The 15,354-nt window shown below is 35.2% G+C and overlaps 1 protein-coding gene across 3 annotated transcripts in view; it reads right to left on the reverse strand.

Moving 5' to 3' along the window:
• Positions 1 to 325: 325 nt before the first annotated feature.
• The window catches only part of LOC150102652 (prostaglandin reductase 2-like), a 175,536-nt gene continuing 160,507 nt past the window's right edge, over positions 326 to 15,354 (reverse strand). For all 3 annotated transcript variants that reach the window (XM_090398961.1, XM_090398959.1, XM_090398960.1), the window contains one exon: positions 326 to 613. In XM_090398961.1, the coding sequence (XP_090255087.1) occupies positions 506 to 613 (108 nt within the window). In that variant the 3' untranslated portion in view covers positions 326 to 505. The remainder of the gene's footprint in view (positions 614 to 15,354) is intronic.

Consider the following 15,354-nt stretch of genomic DNA (forward strand, 5'->3'; position numbering starts at 1 on the left):
TACAGTGTTTATTCAGTGTAGATTTTAATGCAGACTGAGCCGAATGCACTTTGTCTTAAAGCTGATATGAAATTCAAACAACAACAACAACAACAAAAAAACAGCCAGGTCAGTTGGCTGAGTGGTTAATGTATTTGTTCTCTCACCAACAAAATCCTACCACGAGTATGGATATTTGTATCATCTTTAGGTAGATGAACTTTCTCACCCAGTGTGAGACCTCTGACTTGCTTATTGGAGGCCTAAAGTAACTTGAAAAGTTCATCTGCAGATTAATCATTAGACACTGCATGTTCAAAGGAGAGAACTAAACAGTACAACTTACTCTAACCTATCAAGTTGGCTCAATTTTATTCAAAGTACTAATTTTATATATTAAAAATAAAAAATTTAAAAATTTATATCTTGTAAAGTTCAAAAAATTATTTTAAATAAATCAAAATATGAATATTTTGCACAACTACATCCTTTGCAATTTTTTACTGCTTTGTAAACAGAGATAATGTTACAAGTCTGCTATACGAACTAGTTGTTTTCCAATATTTTTCCCTTTCATCATGTTAATAAATGCTAATGGTGCATTTACCAGATTTTCCTCAAAAGTTTCATAGACCTGAAAAAAGATAAATTAAAACATCTGTTGTATAACAATGTTATAAAAATATCTAATATATAAGAATTTTTTAAACCTTAAAGTATACTAAAAACCTCAGTTATAATATGGTAATATTAATAAGGAAGAGTAATGAGTGCAGACAATGAATCTGAGCAAGTGACAAGCAATGTGAAAGTGTGGGAAAGTAAGAAAGGAGATTGAAGTGATATGAATGAACAAGTGGGTAACATGAGTGTAGAAAATGAGAGCACAAGTGTGCAAGACAAAAACAGAGAAAAATGTGGAGAGACTTAGGATGGAGAGAGGAACACAGTGTGAGAAAGACAGATGCTCCAAGAGGATGTGAATGTGCGTGTAGACAAAAACGAATGGGGGATGACCTGGGATGTAGAGAAACAATTGGATTTGAAGAAGGTTCTGGGACAAGTAAGGAGAAAAAGAAATGGCTCAAGGAAAGTATGGAGAAGTCACATCTAATAAGTGGTATCAGTGAAACTTGTTAGAGATCCAGGAATGAGCTGTTATTTGTATATGAATGTTAGAAGTATCACAAACAAGGGAAATGAAATGGTTCCACTGATTGAGTTTGTTCATCCAAAAATTGTTGGAACAAGTGAGACATGGTTGGATAAGGATGACATCCTGAAAGGAATAGAGATGGAAGGGTATGATGTATTTTGTGAAGACAGAAATGGCAAAAAGGTGAAGTGCTATTGGTGAGAGAAAAAGAGTTATGTCCATACACGGTAGAGATGCAAGAGGGAAATAGTGGTAATGGTTTTCAGGCAGTTATGGTGTAAAATAGAGATGAATAGAATGAAATACAGGAAAATCTTGCATAACACGGATTCAATATGTGCGATAATCAAAGCGAGTGAGTGAAATGATACCATTTCCCACTTTAAGCAAGTGATTAATCATTTAATGCCAATTTTTTACGTTATGGGAAATTTTTTGTTGGCAATCTGCAGCGAGCGGTGGCACTTTTCAATGTAGCAGCCAGTGGGCAGTGGTAGTGCAGCAGGCGGTGGCCGGCGACACTCAGCAGTAGACTCAAAGCTATCATCACAAGAGCACGTGCAATCTCTGTTCTCTTGCTCAATCACTTTTCCTTCATGTTTTAATTTAGATACTTATAAGGCTTTATTATATTCAATCTCTGATTGGAAAAGAGAAAGACTGATAAAGAAAGCTGCAGTAATAAAGGAATCATGTGGCAGAAGATCTTACCTCAATGTGCAAATGATTTCATTGGTTTTAATAACCCAGCTGATAACATTATTAAAGAAATCAGTACAATTGGAAAAGAACTTGGATTTAATGAACTGGATAATGATGTGAGAAACTTGCTCAATTCCCATTCAAAACAGTTAAGCAAGAATGATCTCTTTCAACCAGAAGAACAGAGCGCATATAAAGAAGAAGAAGAAGCAGAAGGAGAAAAGAATGTTATGACTAAGAAGCTAACTGCAATAGAACCTGAGCTAGTTTTCAATCACATTGACCATGCTAAGGAAATTTTGTTCGATGCTGATCCTGATATGGAATGAAGCTTCGAAGTCCACCAAAATCTTGACAAAGCGATCAACAGCTATCACAAATTGCATGACAAGATGAAAAAGTCAAGCACTATTCAAGCATCTTAATTTTTTTTTTTGTAAAAAAATCAATTGCTTAGATATTAAATAAAAATTTAAGCAATCGATTTTTATTAACTTTGATGATTTTATCCTCTAATATAGATTATACACACACGCACACACAGATATATATTTTATTTTTTTCAAATTTACGCTAACTGATGGATGGATTGTAATTATTCCTATTGTTTATTGTATTCGCTTAACGTGCATTAATTGATGGATTAATTAATCACGTTAACGAGGTTTTCCTATACTTTGTTGGATATTGCTGTAGATCTGATAATGTCGAGGGTAGTGACCAGGAAATGTATAAGCGAATGAAAAAAGAGTGATCATTATGGGTGATTTTAATTATGGCAATTATAGATTGGGATGAGAAGATAGCAACTGTAAGTAAAGAAAATGAGTTTCTCGAGTTTTTGAGGGACAAGTACTTCAGACAGTATGTAATAGAGGTCACATGAGAATTGAGGGTCTTGGATTTGATCATCTTATTAGAGGATGTTATTAGAAATGAGATGTCAAGTCTCTTTCCAGCTGGAAAGAGACTTGACATCTGGTGAGAGTGACCATGAAGTGATTACTTGGGTGGTTGTCAGCTGTTTGAGGACTTCTGTGAGGAAAGGATATGTGTAGAAATACAAGGCTGGTGATTATGAGAAGGTGGGAAGACAGCTTGGAGCTTTAGCATGGAATAAGGATTTGGGTGGAAAGAAGATCAATGCTGCTTAGATGATATTCAAGAACTATCTAGTAGAAGATGTCTAAATGTATTCTAATTGTCAGAAGATTATATAAGGTTAGGGAATACAGGCATTATGAGGCAACATAAGAGGAGTGGTAATAATCAATTCCATGAAGAATACAAAGAACAGGTGACTCAGTTGGTAAGGGTAATAAAGTTCAGTATGGGCAGCAGTTAGCTAATGAAGCCAAAAAAAAATCCTATGGAGTTCTTTTGATATGCAGCCAGCAAAAATAAGAATGATTATGGTAGGATGGTAGTGACTGGAGAAAATGGTACAAGGAGAATATAGTTGAGATATTTAATGAGCATTTCATAAAAGTCTTTCATCCTTGTGAATGTGACATCATGGAGAGATTGAGAGCAGTGGATGATGATAAGGAGAGACTGATTGTGGGTGAAGAAGAGGTATATGTGGAATTAAGCAAACTTGATGTTAATAAGCTGTGTGACTTGATGATATATCACTGCATATTTTGAAGCAATGTGCCAATGGAGTTAACATCTGCCTTGACGTATTTGTTTAATATGAGTCTGCACTGATTCAAGTTCCAAAGGAATGGGATGAAGACAAGATTGTATTGCTTCATGAAGGAGATGACAGAATTTAAACATCAAATTATAGGCCAATCTGTGTGTCAGGTGTTGTGGTTAAAGTGTTGAAAAGACTTGAGAATCAGGATCCAGAATTCAGTTGACAACAATTATAATAATAATAATAATTATTATTATTATTATTCACGCCTCCATGGAGTCAAAAGACTCATCGTGGGAGGTCCTTCCTAAGAAACACAAAGTCTATCAAGACTCATTGAGGGGAGGGCCCCCCCCCGAGAAATACAGTCTATCATACCACTCCTTAAACTCATCTTTGATAAATGGCACAGATTTGCTAAAGGGAGAGGTCATATTTTAGTAATCTACTTACTTATTACAATAAGGTGATATCAACATTGATTGTGAGAGAAGGATACGCAGTAGTATACTTAGACTTTGTAAAGGCCTTTTGATAGATTACTGCATAATAAGTTGATAGTCAAACTAGAGTGGATGAGGCTGGATATTAGACTAGTGCATTGGATTGAAGATTAGCTGTCTGAGAGATATCAACATGATGTGTATGGGAAAGCAATATTCCAGAAGAGGGAAGTCACTAGTCATGTGCCTCTGGAGTCTATTTTAGGGAAATTGCTATTTAACCTGTATTAATGATATTGGGGAAGATTTGGATGGGGATATTCAGTTGTTTGAAGATGATGCAAAGTTGGGACAAAGTATGTGGAGTATTGCAGTTATGTTGTGGTCTTACAAGAAGACTCAAATAGACTGAGTGAATGGGCATGGGAGTGGGAATACCAGTTCAATGTTGCAAAATGCAAGGTTTTAAAATTTGGGAAACAAAGATGGAGTGTAGAATTTACTCTAAGTGGAGATACAGTATATTGTTGGGCATGGAGGAAATAAGAGATTTTGGTGGATAAGGATCTGAAATTTAGAAGACATATTGCCAAAATTGTGAGGACAATACAACAAATTCTGGGAATGATACAGAGGAAACTGACTTGTAGAAGTAAGGAGATTCTGGTTCCTTTTGTATAAAAATCTGATTAGGATAGATATGGACTACTCTAAAGACATTTGGTCATCTGGTTTTCAAAAGGATGAAGAGATGTTAGAGAGTCATGAGGCAAATGACCAAAATAGTTTCTGATCTCTGGAATGTTGAATATAAAGAAAGGTTGAGACGATGCAATTTGCAGTCTAGTGGGTAGGAGGAATGGGGTGATATGATAGAGACACACAAGTTAGTAAGGGGTTGTTATAGGATTAACATTGAAGAGGTTTATCAAAAAATGGTGGGAGACTGGAGGAGAACACGAGGTCATCCTTGTAAGATGTATATGGAGAGTGTGAGCAAGGGAGTGAAAAGCAGGTTTTTTGCATGGAGAATTTAGAATGATTGGAATGCATTGCCTGAGAGAGTGGTGTCTGCAGAGAATTTGAATGTGTTTAAGTGTATGATGAACTATGTGTATGACAAAGGGGACCTCTGAAATGTCTCCATGGGGTTTTAGGATAATAATATAACATACTTTCAATTGCAGAACTTTCTGTGAATAAAAAAATCTCATTTGAAATTATTATTATTGTTTTCTTATTCCATCAGATCAGACAGGCATTGTTGAATAATTTGAAAAACAAGATGCCATGAGATGGCATGAGTGAACCGAGATTGGACAACTGTAACTGCAAATGACTCAATGCAATTAAGTCATTTGTAGTTATAGTCATATGCTGATGTGCGTGGGGTATCATAATGGTCAAAAGAACTTGCACTTGTATTTGTAGGATGGATTACACTTAATTAATTTGGCATTAAGTAATTGAAGAAAGGGTTGGGTGAATATATTTGGATACACTGAATTGATCAAAGACATCTGATATGTCAGAGGGGATCAAATGAGAGCTTTCGATGCATGCATTAAAGTGAGAGAGGGACAGTATGGAAGATAATGAGAAGAAAATTCTTTTCTGATGAGGAGAGGAGAGTGGCGAATGCAGTGAGGAGGGGATGGGGAATCAACTTGAGCTGATTAATCATTCTGGTGGGAAATTATCGTGCATGTACACCATCAGGAATAATGAAGAGTTCTTAGCACAATATTAGACAAACATCAAAGAGTAGTGAATGGTGGAATCAAAGCAAACAAGGGTGACTAGCAGAGTGCCTCAGGGCTCTGTACTTGGGCCATGCCTCTTTCGTATTTGACTCATTCAAGTTTTATATTAATGATATAGGGAAAGATTTAAGGGGAGATATTCAGTTGTTAGCTGATAATGAAAAACTGGGATGGAGCAAGATAACCTACAGGATGATTTAAATAAATTGGCAGTATGGGCAAAGGACAATAGTTATGAATTTAATGTTGCAAAATAATGTAATATACTTCCGAATGAAAAACTTATACTTTTTATCATATTGATAGTACTGGATTACATGAAATTTATAAGGCTAGAGATCTGGGGGTGATGGTGGGGAGTTATGAAGTTCAGAGGACGTATTGCAAAAGTTGGCAAAATAGTTCAATGGATTACGTGGATGCTGAAGAACACATGGACAAGTAAAAATATGAAGGTCATTATCCTCTTTATAAGGATACGATTTGGCCACATCTTTCCTACTGTGCACAAATATGGTCACTTGGGTTTCTTGGGGGATCAGATAGGTGGTGAAGAGGATTCAGAGATGAGTGACCAAGCTGGTGAAAGCTCTGCAGAAAGCTCCCTCTGAAGATAAAATGAAGGTGTATGAGTTGCAGACTTTAGTTAACAGTCAAGATAGAAAGTTACTAAAGGGATTATAATAAATTTAGTTTAATTCTTTATCCAAGTGTGAGCAAACAAAGTTTGTACCTGAAAGTATCTTCTGGACCGAGGAAAGGTAGTGCAACACCAGCATAACATTTTACATATCCGCAAGGAGATGTGTTTTGCATTATGGGAGATACTGAGATAGGAGTGATGATAGCTTGATCCATCTTTGCTCCGAGTTGCCTGGTGTTGCACTACCTTTCCACAGTCCTGAAGATATTTTCAGGTGCAAACTTTGTTTGCTCACACTTGGATAAAGGATTAAATTAAATTTATTATAGTCTAACCAAGTGCAAAATAAACTTTCAGCAATTACTAAAGGGATTCTATAAGATTGTCACAAAAGAAAATTTTCAATACGTGGCAAATAGGAAAAGAACAAGGGTCATCCCTGGAAGTTGTGTAAAAATGTGAAGATTAGGTATTTTGCTTGCTCAGAGGTAAATGAATGGAATGGATTGCTAGAGGTAGCTGGCAATCCATACCGCTCCTTAAACGCATACCCTGATGTCACATGAATTTAAGGTGAGGTATGATTGGTATTGGATGAATAATGGTTGGTATAAGTCTCCTGTGATGAGTCTTTCGATTCCATGGAGAAACCTGTATTATAATAATAATAATAATATTACTACTTGCCCTGGAAAAATTTAATGACATTTGTGAGACCTGGCTAACAGAATAATCTTATGGGAATTGAATGCAATGAGTATGGTGTATTCAGGAGAGACAGGTAAGATAATAAGGATGAAGGAGTATTGCTTTGATTTTCAGAAATCTGCAAACCTAATTTTCCCCTAAGACCTATAGTAGATGCCACCAATGCACCTTGCTACAAATTATCCAAACAGCTAGCTAACTCTTTGACCCACCTCACTGGTCTTACCACATCCTATGTAAAAAACTCTACCCACTTTAAAAACTTAATTGAAAATCGTACTTTAAATAATACAGACATATTGGTCAGCTTTGACATCATCTCACTGTTTACCAATATTCCCCTAATTGACACCTTAACACTCTTAAAGAACGTTTTTCCTTCTGATATCTTAGATCTCTTTTCCTTTGTCATCAACCCTGGTTATTTTTCTTGGAACAAAATCTACAAACAGATAGAGGGAACTGCCATGGGTTCCCCCCTCTCACCCCCTCCTGCCAATTTTTACATGGAAAATTTTGAAAAACTAGCCATAGACTCTTCCCCTCTAAAACCTTCTATCTGGCTAAGATACGTAGACGATGTAGTCTCTATTTGGCCTCATGGCCAGACACATTAGATTACTTCCTCAGTCACCTCAATAGTCTAAATCCAAGAATCCAGTTTACGATAGAAAAGGAAAATAACAATAGTTTACCCTTCCTAGATAACTTAGTAACACGCCTTCCTAATGGTAGCCTTTCTTTCTCTATATATAGAAAACCTACTCACACAGGCAGATACACTCACAAACTCTCCCACCACCACCCCTCTCAGCAATATGGCATTATTAAAACTCTAACCAGTAGAGCCCATAATCTTTGTTCCAGTGAAACTGCTCTTTCAACAGAACTCAAACACATACACAACACTTTCCTTTCCAATGGCTACAGTGACTACAGAATTAAAAAAGCAATTGAGTCCTTTCCCATTCCCCAACCATCTCTTCAGAAGGACTTCAGAAATGTCATCACCATACCTTACATCCATGGTACATCAGAAAAAATAGCCAGATCATTAAAAAAGTACAACCTCCATATAGCTTTTAAGCTCTACCGTAAACTTGCTACCTTTATCTGTTCCACCAAAGACCAGCTCCCTCCTCCTTCAGTGCCTGGAGTATATAGAGTTTCCTTGTTCCTGTAAACTGGCTTACTTTGGACAGACAGGTAGATCAGCATCCATCCGGTTAGAAGAACACAAGTCATACATCTGCAATCACGATTATGGTCAATCTGGTCTTGCAGACCATGTTTTGGATACAATTCACAGGGTTTCCTGGAAAAAAAAAAAAAATATACTCTACCATAGTAAATTCAAAAAAGAAAGACTGTTCGTTGAATCTGCTTCTGCACTCTGGAATCAACCTAATTTAAACAAATATGGTTGCATTAAACTTCCAGAAATTTGGGAAACATTAATTATCAGAGATCCCTCTTTACATCAGCCACCTGCAAATGCCCATAGAGGGCACACCACCTACATAGGACTTTAGTTTCACTCACTAGTGTATTGTATTTGTGTGGGTGTGTGTTGTTACAAAAAGTTTTTGTAATCCCTGACGATGTCTCTGTGACAGAGACGAAATATTGGAAGTATTAAAATTAGTTTTAATCCTTTCTCAGTGCTGTTAATAGTCCATTAAACCCCCAACATGAACCAATATCACCATGTTGCCACCAATTTGTGAGAGTGATCATATGGGTGGAGACAGAATTGTAGAGTAGGTGCCCTCCCTCGATGAGTCTTTGAACTTCCTGGAGGTGTCACATAATATATGATGTCTTTTAGACATTACAAGAGATCCAAGTTTGCAACTTTATTCCTTCATGAAAAGCTAACTTCAAACACAATTTGCTTAATACAGTCTTTTGCCTTTTATTCTGATGAGTACTATCACATGACCACCCCCCCCTTGCATGCAAATCGAAATTTGAATGCGCATCACTTTCCACTTGAAATCATCAGTTATACAAATTGCCAAATGCTGATTCATCTGAATTTGCGATTGTAATTTTCAGAAATAATGCTCTTCCTTAGGTTTTGGACATCGTTTTACTTATACATTAGTGTGTTTATCAGTCCGTGAAGAAAAAATTTCATGCGTTTTATACATGATACAAGACCATTTATCATTATTCTTATTTTATTAATGACTATTTTATGTTACATTTTGGTATCTAGCACTTATATGTATTGAATCACTTTTATGGAAAAAATCAATTTCTTTTCTTCATAAGCAAACATTGAAAACATTCAGTATCATAAAAAATTGCAATTTAAAAATAAAAACAAAAAGAAGTGTGGTATGCATGTATATCTACATCGGTGCATTATTTGAATTCTGATTAGCTTCAAAACGGTGCCAGATAGACAAGGGCAATGATGTCATACAACATTGCAGCAATTCAGTAAACGATAAAAAAACATTTAGGTTAGAAACAATATAAAGAAATATTTTGAGAAATGAATTCTTATTTCTCAACTTTTCTAATTTTAATATCTGCTATTAATTGTCAAATTCTGCATGTTCTATTCACTGCAGGGGTGGCTCGTGCATAGGCACTGCAGCATCCCCAATTTTTCTTGATATATAAATATATTTATTAATTTATTTATATTTGCTTGTAATATTTAATTTTATCATCAACAATCCTATACAATTCTCTTATTTTTTATAAAAAATATAAAAATCCATATTGTAGCACTTAGGAGGGCGAAGGAAGCTAGCAGCACGGTGTTTACCACAGTATCATATTGCTACACGTGCAAGCATATGCACGTCATAGTGAAATGCGAGCTATTAGCGTAATGCGACACTGTTCGTCGAGCAGTTCCACTGTTGTTTATATGCAGTTTGCGCCAATAGTAGAGTGTTCGTAGTGCTTATCATGTTCTCTGTCTCTTTAAATATTTGGACATTACAATTAAATGTCCAAATATTTAAAGATCCATTCAAAGTGAATGGATTTTATTTTTAAGTAATTTTGAATTATACTAAACTATAATTTTATCGATAATAAACAATATTTTTTCATGAAACAAAACAAGAAGAATATATTTTATTTAAAAGTAATTTTGAATTATACCAAACGGTATAATTTTATCAATAATAAACAATATTTTTTCATGTTTAATTTTTTTAAAAATTTTTACCATAATTTTGATATTTTATCCAAACACGTATACACTGTACTTACAGTGTGTATGTATATTTCGAAAGTTGCAGCACCCCCACGATTTTAAGCCAAGAGCTGCCACTGATTCACTGGTTAAGAAATAATCTAACTACTGCTGTTTGTGGTGTATCTGTTACTGCATTGCAATTAATTGGTTGCCTCAAGGTAAGACTGAGTGCTCTCTAAAGGTAAAATTATGTGCGTGTACATATCTTCTCATTGTTGATATTCCATTACAACAAAGTCAATGATAATCAACAAAACAGGAATTTGTAATCACCAGCATTCCACAATATAGGCTATAAGTAAGGTGCATAAAAGATATTTAAGTAAATTTATGACAAAAAACATGAAACTGAATTGGCATCACTTAAATAAAGTGATGCCAATTAAACTGATGTTTAAACTGAAACACCGCTTTGATTTCTTTAATTGCTAACTAAAAATTTTCCCTTGTCACTGATGGACAAACAAGCGTGTTTTGAAGGTAAGCTTGTTTACGATGCTAAGGCAAAATCCAAAATATAGCATAGACAGGATAAAGCATAGGAAGCTGTTATAAGATGGAGGATATGGGATTGGATTATAAACTACCAGCTTGAATAAGAGAATGGCTGACTGACATATATATAGAAAAGTGGTGTATGAGAGATGACTGTCTGCAAGATTCAAAGTGACCATTGGTGTACCCCCCCCCAGATATAAATCCTTAGTCCACTGTTATTCAATGTTTATATTAACGATATCGGGAAAGAATTTATAGGAACCATACAGTTTGCTGATGATGCAAAAATATGCAAGATAATTACTGGTCTGGTTGGTTGATTGGTTAGCGTATCCACTCTCCAGCCAAAAGGCTGCAGGTTCGAATTCCGCTGTGGGGATGGATGTTTGTGATTGTTGGAAATACTAGTGGTGGTGGAGGATGGTAGATGGCATTGGTGCAGTTGCAGTTAGTTGTAGATGGTGGAATGAGTAGTGGGGAAGGAGCGTTGTAGAGTAGGTGCCTTCCCTCGATGAGTCTTTGGACCCCCTGGAGGTGTCACGTAGTAGTAGTAGTAGAAGTAGTAGTAATAATAATAATAATAATAATAAACAGGAATGCAAATAACATGCAGTATTTGCAAAATGATTTGAATAAGATGGAATTGTAGGCATGTGAAAATGGATGTCAGTTCAATTTAGTAGTAAAGATATGCATTTTGGTGTGATGAGATATCCAGTGGAATATTTATGTTGGCAGGATTATACCAGAGGAAACTAATCACAGGCTAGGGATCTTGTGTTTCAGTATTCAACTGGCTCTCAAATAGGGGTCACTTACATGGAGAAGACCTCCACATAGCCTTTTAAGAAATGCAGAGAACTGACCAGAGCTGTCCAATCTTCATCTTCTTGTGGAGCATTAATAGGTATCATCTTGGATAGTGGTGGTGGAAGATGGATCAACAATTTGGTAACCAAATTTTATTCTGCAATGGTTTAAATCAAAAGACAATGACAACAAAATAAAATGAAATGGGATATTGTTTAGTTAAATAAGGCACCTACTGTTTTCACTGGAGAACAAAGATAAACAGTGAAAAGTCAGCTACCAGAATGAACTTAAACATGACATCAGCAGAATATGCCAGACATCATCAACATAAGAATTATCAATGAAAAAGTACTGTAATTCACAGAAGAATTATTAAAGAAATACTGTGTTGACATAAATGGTGTCACTGAATAATAAATAGTAAAAAATATTCAAGATGAATACAGTCAGAAGTCCATATTGGACATTTGACAAACACACACAAAAAATAAATAAAAACTTAAATAGTGGAAATGCAGCTGGAGATGATATTTGACCAGAAATGCTCAAATATTATTATTCTGATTACTACAAGAGACCTGGCAAGGAGTAACAGAGACTCAGGAAAGCTTATATCACCAACACTAGCTGTGATACCCATTCCTAAATTCATTCATACTACTTCCACTCACCACTTGTAAATGCAGTTCATTTCAATCTGGCACCTCTCTAACTATAAATCTTATTCTCATCCTTTCTAAACTGCATTCCCACAGATACCCTCAAGTCCTCTCTTTCATCTTTCATCATAATCAATTTCCTTATATTATTATTATTAAGAGAGACCTCTGGAGAGTCAGAGACTCATCGAGGAAAGCCACATACTACATGCACCAGCTATCATACTTATTCTTGAATTCTTTCACACTGCTTGCACTCACAACATCCAATGGCAATCCATTCCAATCACACATCACCCTATGAGAGAAAAATCTAGCCCTCATCTCCTTCTTAGCAGCATTCATTTTGAGCTTCCAAGGATGCTCTCTTGTCCTTTCCCCACCCTCCATAAATTGAAAAATTCCATCAATTGAAATCTTGTATGACTCTTTCAGAAATTTGTAAGTCTCAATCATATCATCAATCTTTCTCCTGGTTTGCTAGTGTCTGCAGTCTACAAATTCTCAATCTACCTTCATAATCAGTATTCCATAATCCTGATATCATTTTTAACGCTCTCCTTTCCACTTTCTCCAATACATCAGAATCACAATAGAAACCAGGAGACTAGACCTATGCACAATATTCCAAGTGAGGTCTTACAAGGCCCTGTAAAGAGGCAAAATGCCATCCTTATCTTTACATGTGAACATTCATTTCAGCATTGCAATTGATTTGCCCTTTACAACCATGTTATAAATAACTATTTTAATTTCCCGACGTTTCGACCTTCATATTAAGGTCATCATTTGGAGTATATACAAATATACAAGAACAAGCTGAGTTATATTTCATACAGTAAGCTAAAGAAACAATGATTTGATCGCCAGTTATTCTACTGGCATGACCTTTAGTGAAAAAAAAAAAAAGTACAGATAAAACTATAAATTAATTAATTATTTAGAAACTACATCAAAGCTAAATTCTATTTAAGATAATATGAGAGAAACATTCTTTCTTATAGACAGTTTTCTTACAGTAAACAATGATGTCCTAATTTTAACATTACAATTGTTATATTAGATTTAGGATTCTGGATTATATACAGTCCTGTTTATAGTTAACTCTTAGGGAGAAAGGTTCTGTGGGTAGAACATGTGCCTTCCATATGCTTCGGATTTTTAGACCATCATTATTGTTCAGATTCGGGTGGTTAATAAGAATCTCACAAGCTTTCTTAAATATGTGTTCATACCATGTTTTGGTGTGATATAAACAATTGGTGCTTTTCCAGTCAATTCTATGTAGGGTGATCAGGGCATGATCAGAAAGGCCAGCTTCACCATAGTTATTATATTTAATGTGTCGTTTATGTTCCTTTTGTCTGATAGTAATTGTCCTGTTTCCCCTATATATGGTAGATTACAGGTGCAATAAATACGGCATACTCCAGGGTGGGCTAGTGGAGGGAGTGGGTCTTTGGATGAGTTGAGTAAGCTCGTTCATCTCCAAGTTTCTCTTCCAAGATTTTTCTTAGCCTCTTTTCAAGAATGCTTGCATAAATCTTACCTGGAACATTTAGCAGAGAAAATTTTTTCTGTAATCCATGCTTTTGGTATGCATTCTTCTTTTTCAGGACTGCTTCTTTAATTTCTTGTGTCCACCATAGTGTTGTTATTTTTCTATCCTTGCAAACAACTTTATCAGATGTCTCTCTAACTGAATCAATTGACATTTTCTTCAGAGTTTGCCCTAAGTCTCCAAGGTTAGGTTTGGTTACTGTTTCATTTTTTTCCTGAATAATGTTTGTATAGTTGCATCTACAGTTTACTTGTAAATACTATTCAACTTTAATTATTTTAAAACTTTTCTTATGTACTATTGTTTACAAAGTGATCTTCATTTTTATCTTACTTGAAACTAAGCAATGATTACTTCAAACTGCAAAATATCTGTTTAGTGTTGTATAGTACAATAATGTTTGTATAGTTGCATCTACAGTTTACTTGTAAATACTATTCAACTTTAATTATTTTAAAACTTTTCTTATATACTATTGTTTACAAAGTGATCTTCATTTTTATCTTACTTGAAACTAAGCAATGATTACTTCAAACTGCAAAATATCTGTTTAGTGTTGTATAGTACAATAATGTTTGTATAGTTGCATCTACAGTTTACTTGTAAATACTATTCAACTTTAATTATTTTAAAACTTTTCTTATATACTATTGTTTACAAAGTGATCTTCATTTTTATCTTACTCAAAACTAAGCAATGATTATTTCAAACTGCAAAACATCTGTTTAGTGTTGTATCTGAACAAGCATGAAGATATCACAATCAACAATAGTGCCAATTCTCCATGTACTGGTACACTTTCAGAAGTTTGGAGGTCTCTTTATCATATCACTCCTCTTTTTTCTGTTTGCTAGAGTCTGCAGTCCACAAATTCTCAATGTCTTCATAATCTATATTCCCTAGTCCTGACATCATCTTTAAGTCTTCTTTCACTCTTTCCAGTGCATTTGTATTACCTAAAACTATAAGACCAAACTGGTGCATAATAGTCTGCATAAGGTTGTATTAAAGCCTTGTAAAGAAGCAAAATCACTTCTTTTTCCATACATTTTGATGTTCATTTCAGCATCGTAATTAACCTCTGAGTTGTATTTCAATCTTTGCTATATGGCCCTTGAACTTCCTATCTACTGAGACAGCAAGATCCCAATGCTATCTCATTACACAAAGGTGCATAGCATTAAATTTACTAACAATGAAATGATAGCCATTTTCACATGCCCACGATTTCAGCTTATTCAAATCATTCTGCAAGGGCTGCATGTCAGTCGCATTAGTGATTACCCTACATATCTTTGCACCATCAGAAAACAGCTGTATGTCACTTGTCAAAATCTTTGAGATGTTGTTAATGTAAAGAATGAATACAAAGAATGAAGGACTAATTCCTGTGGTACAGCACTGGTCACCTTAAATCTTGCAGACCCCCCCCCCCAATTCCCAAAAATATGATATATTAGTCAGCCAGCTTTTCTTGCTGTATCCTGTCACTCCACCTGTAATATTATTAAAAAATGTGACTTATTTGTCAAACACGACCTTCCCATTATAAACCAACACTGTT

Source organism: Typopeltis vanoorti, chromosome 10 (assembly GCF_054136105.1).
Source record: "Typopeltis vanoorti isolate ZY-2024b chromosome 10, IOZ_Tvanoo_1.0, whole genome shotgun sequence".
Taxonomy (NCBI): Eukaryota; Metazoa; Arthropoda; class Arachnida; order Uropygi; family Thelyphonidae; genus Typopeltis; species Typopeltis vanoorti.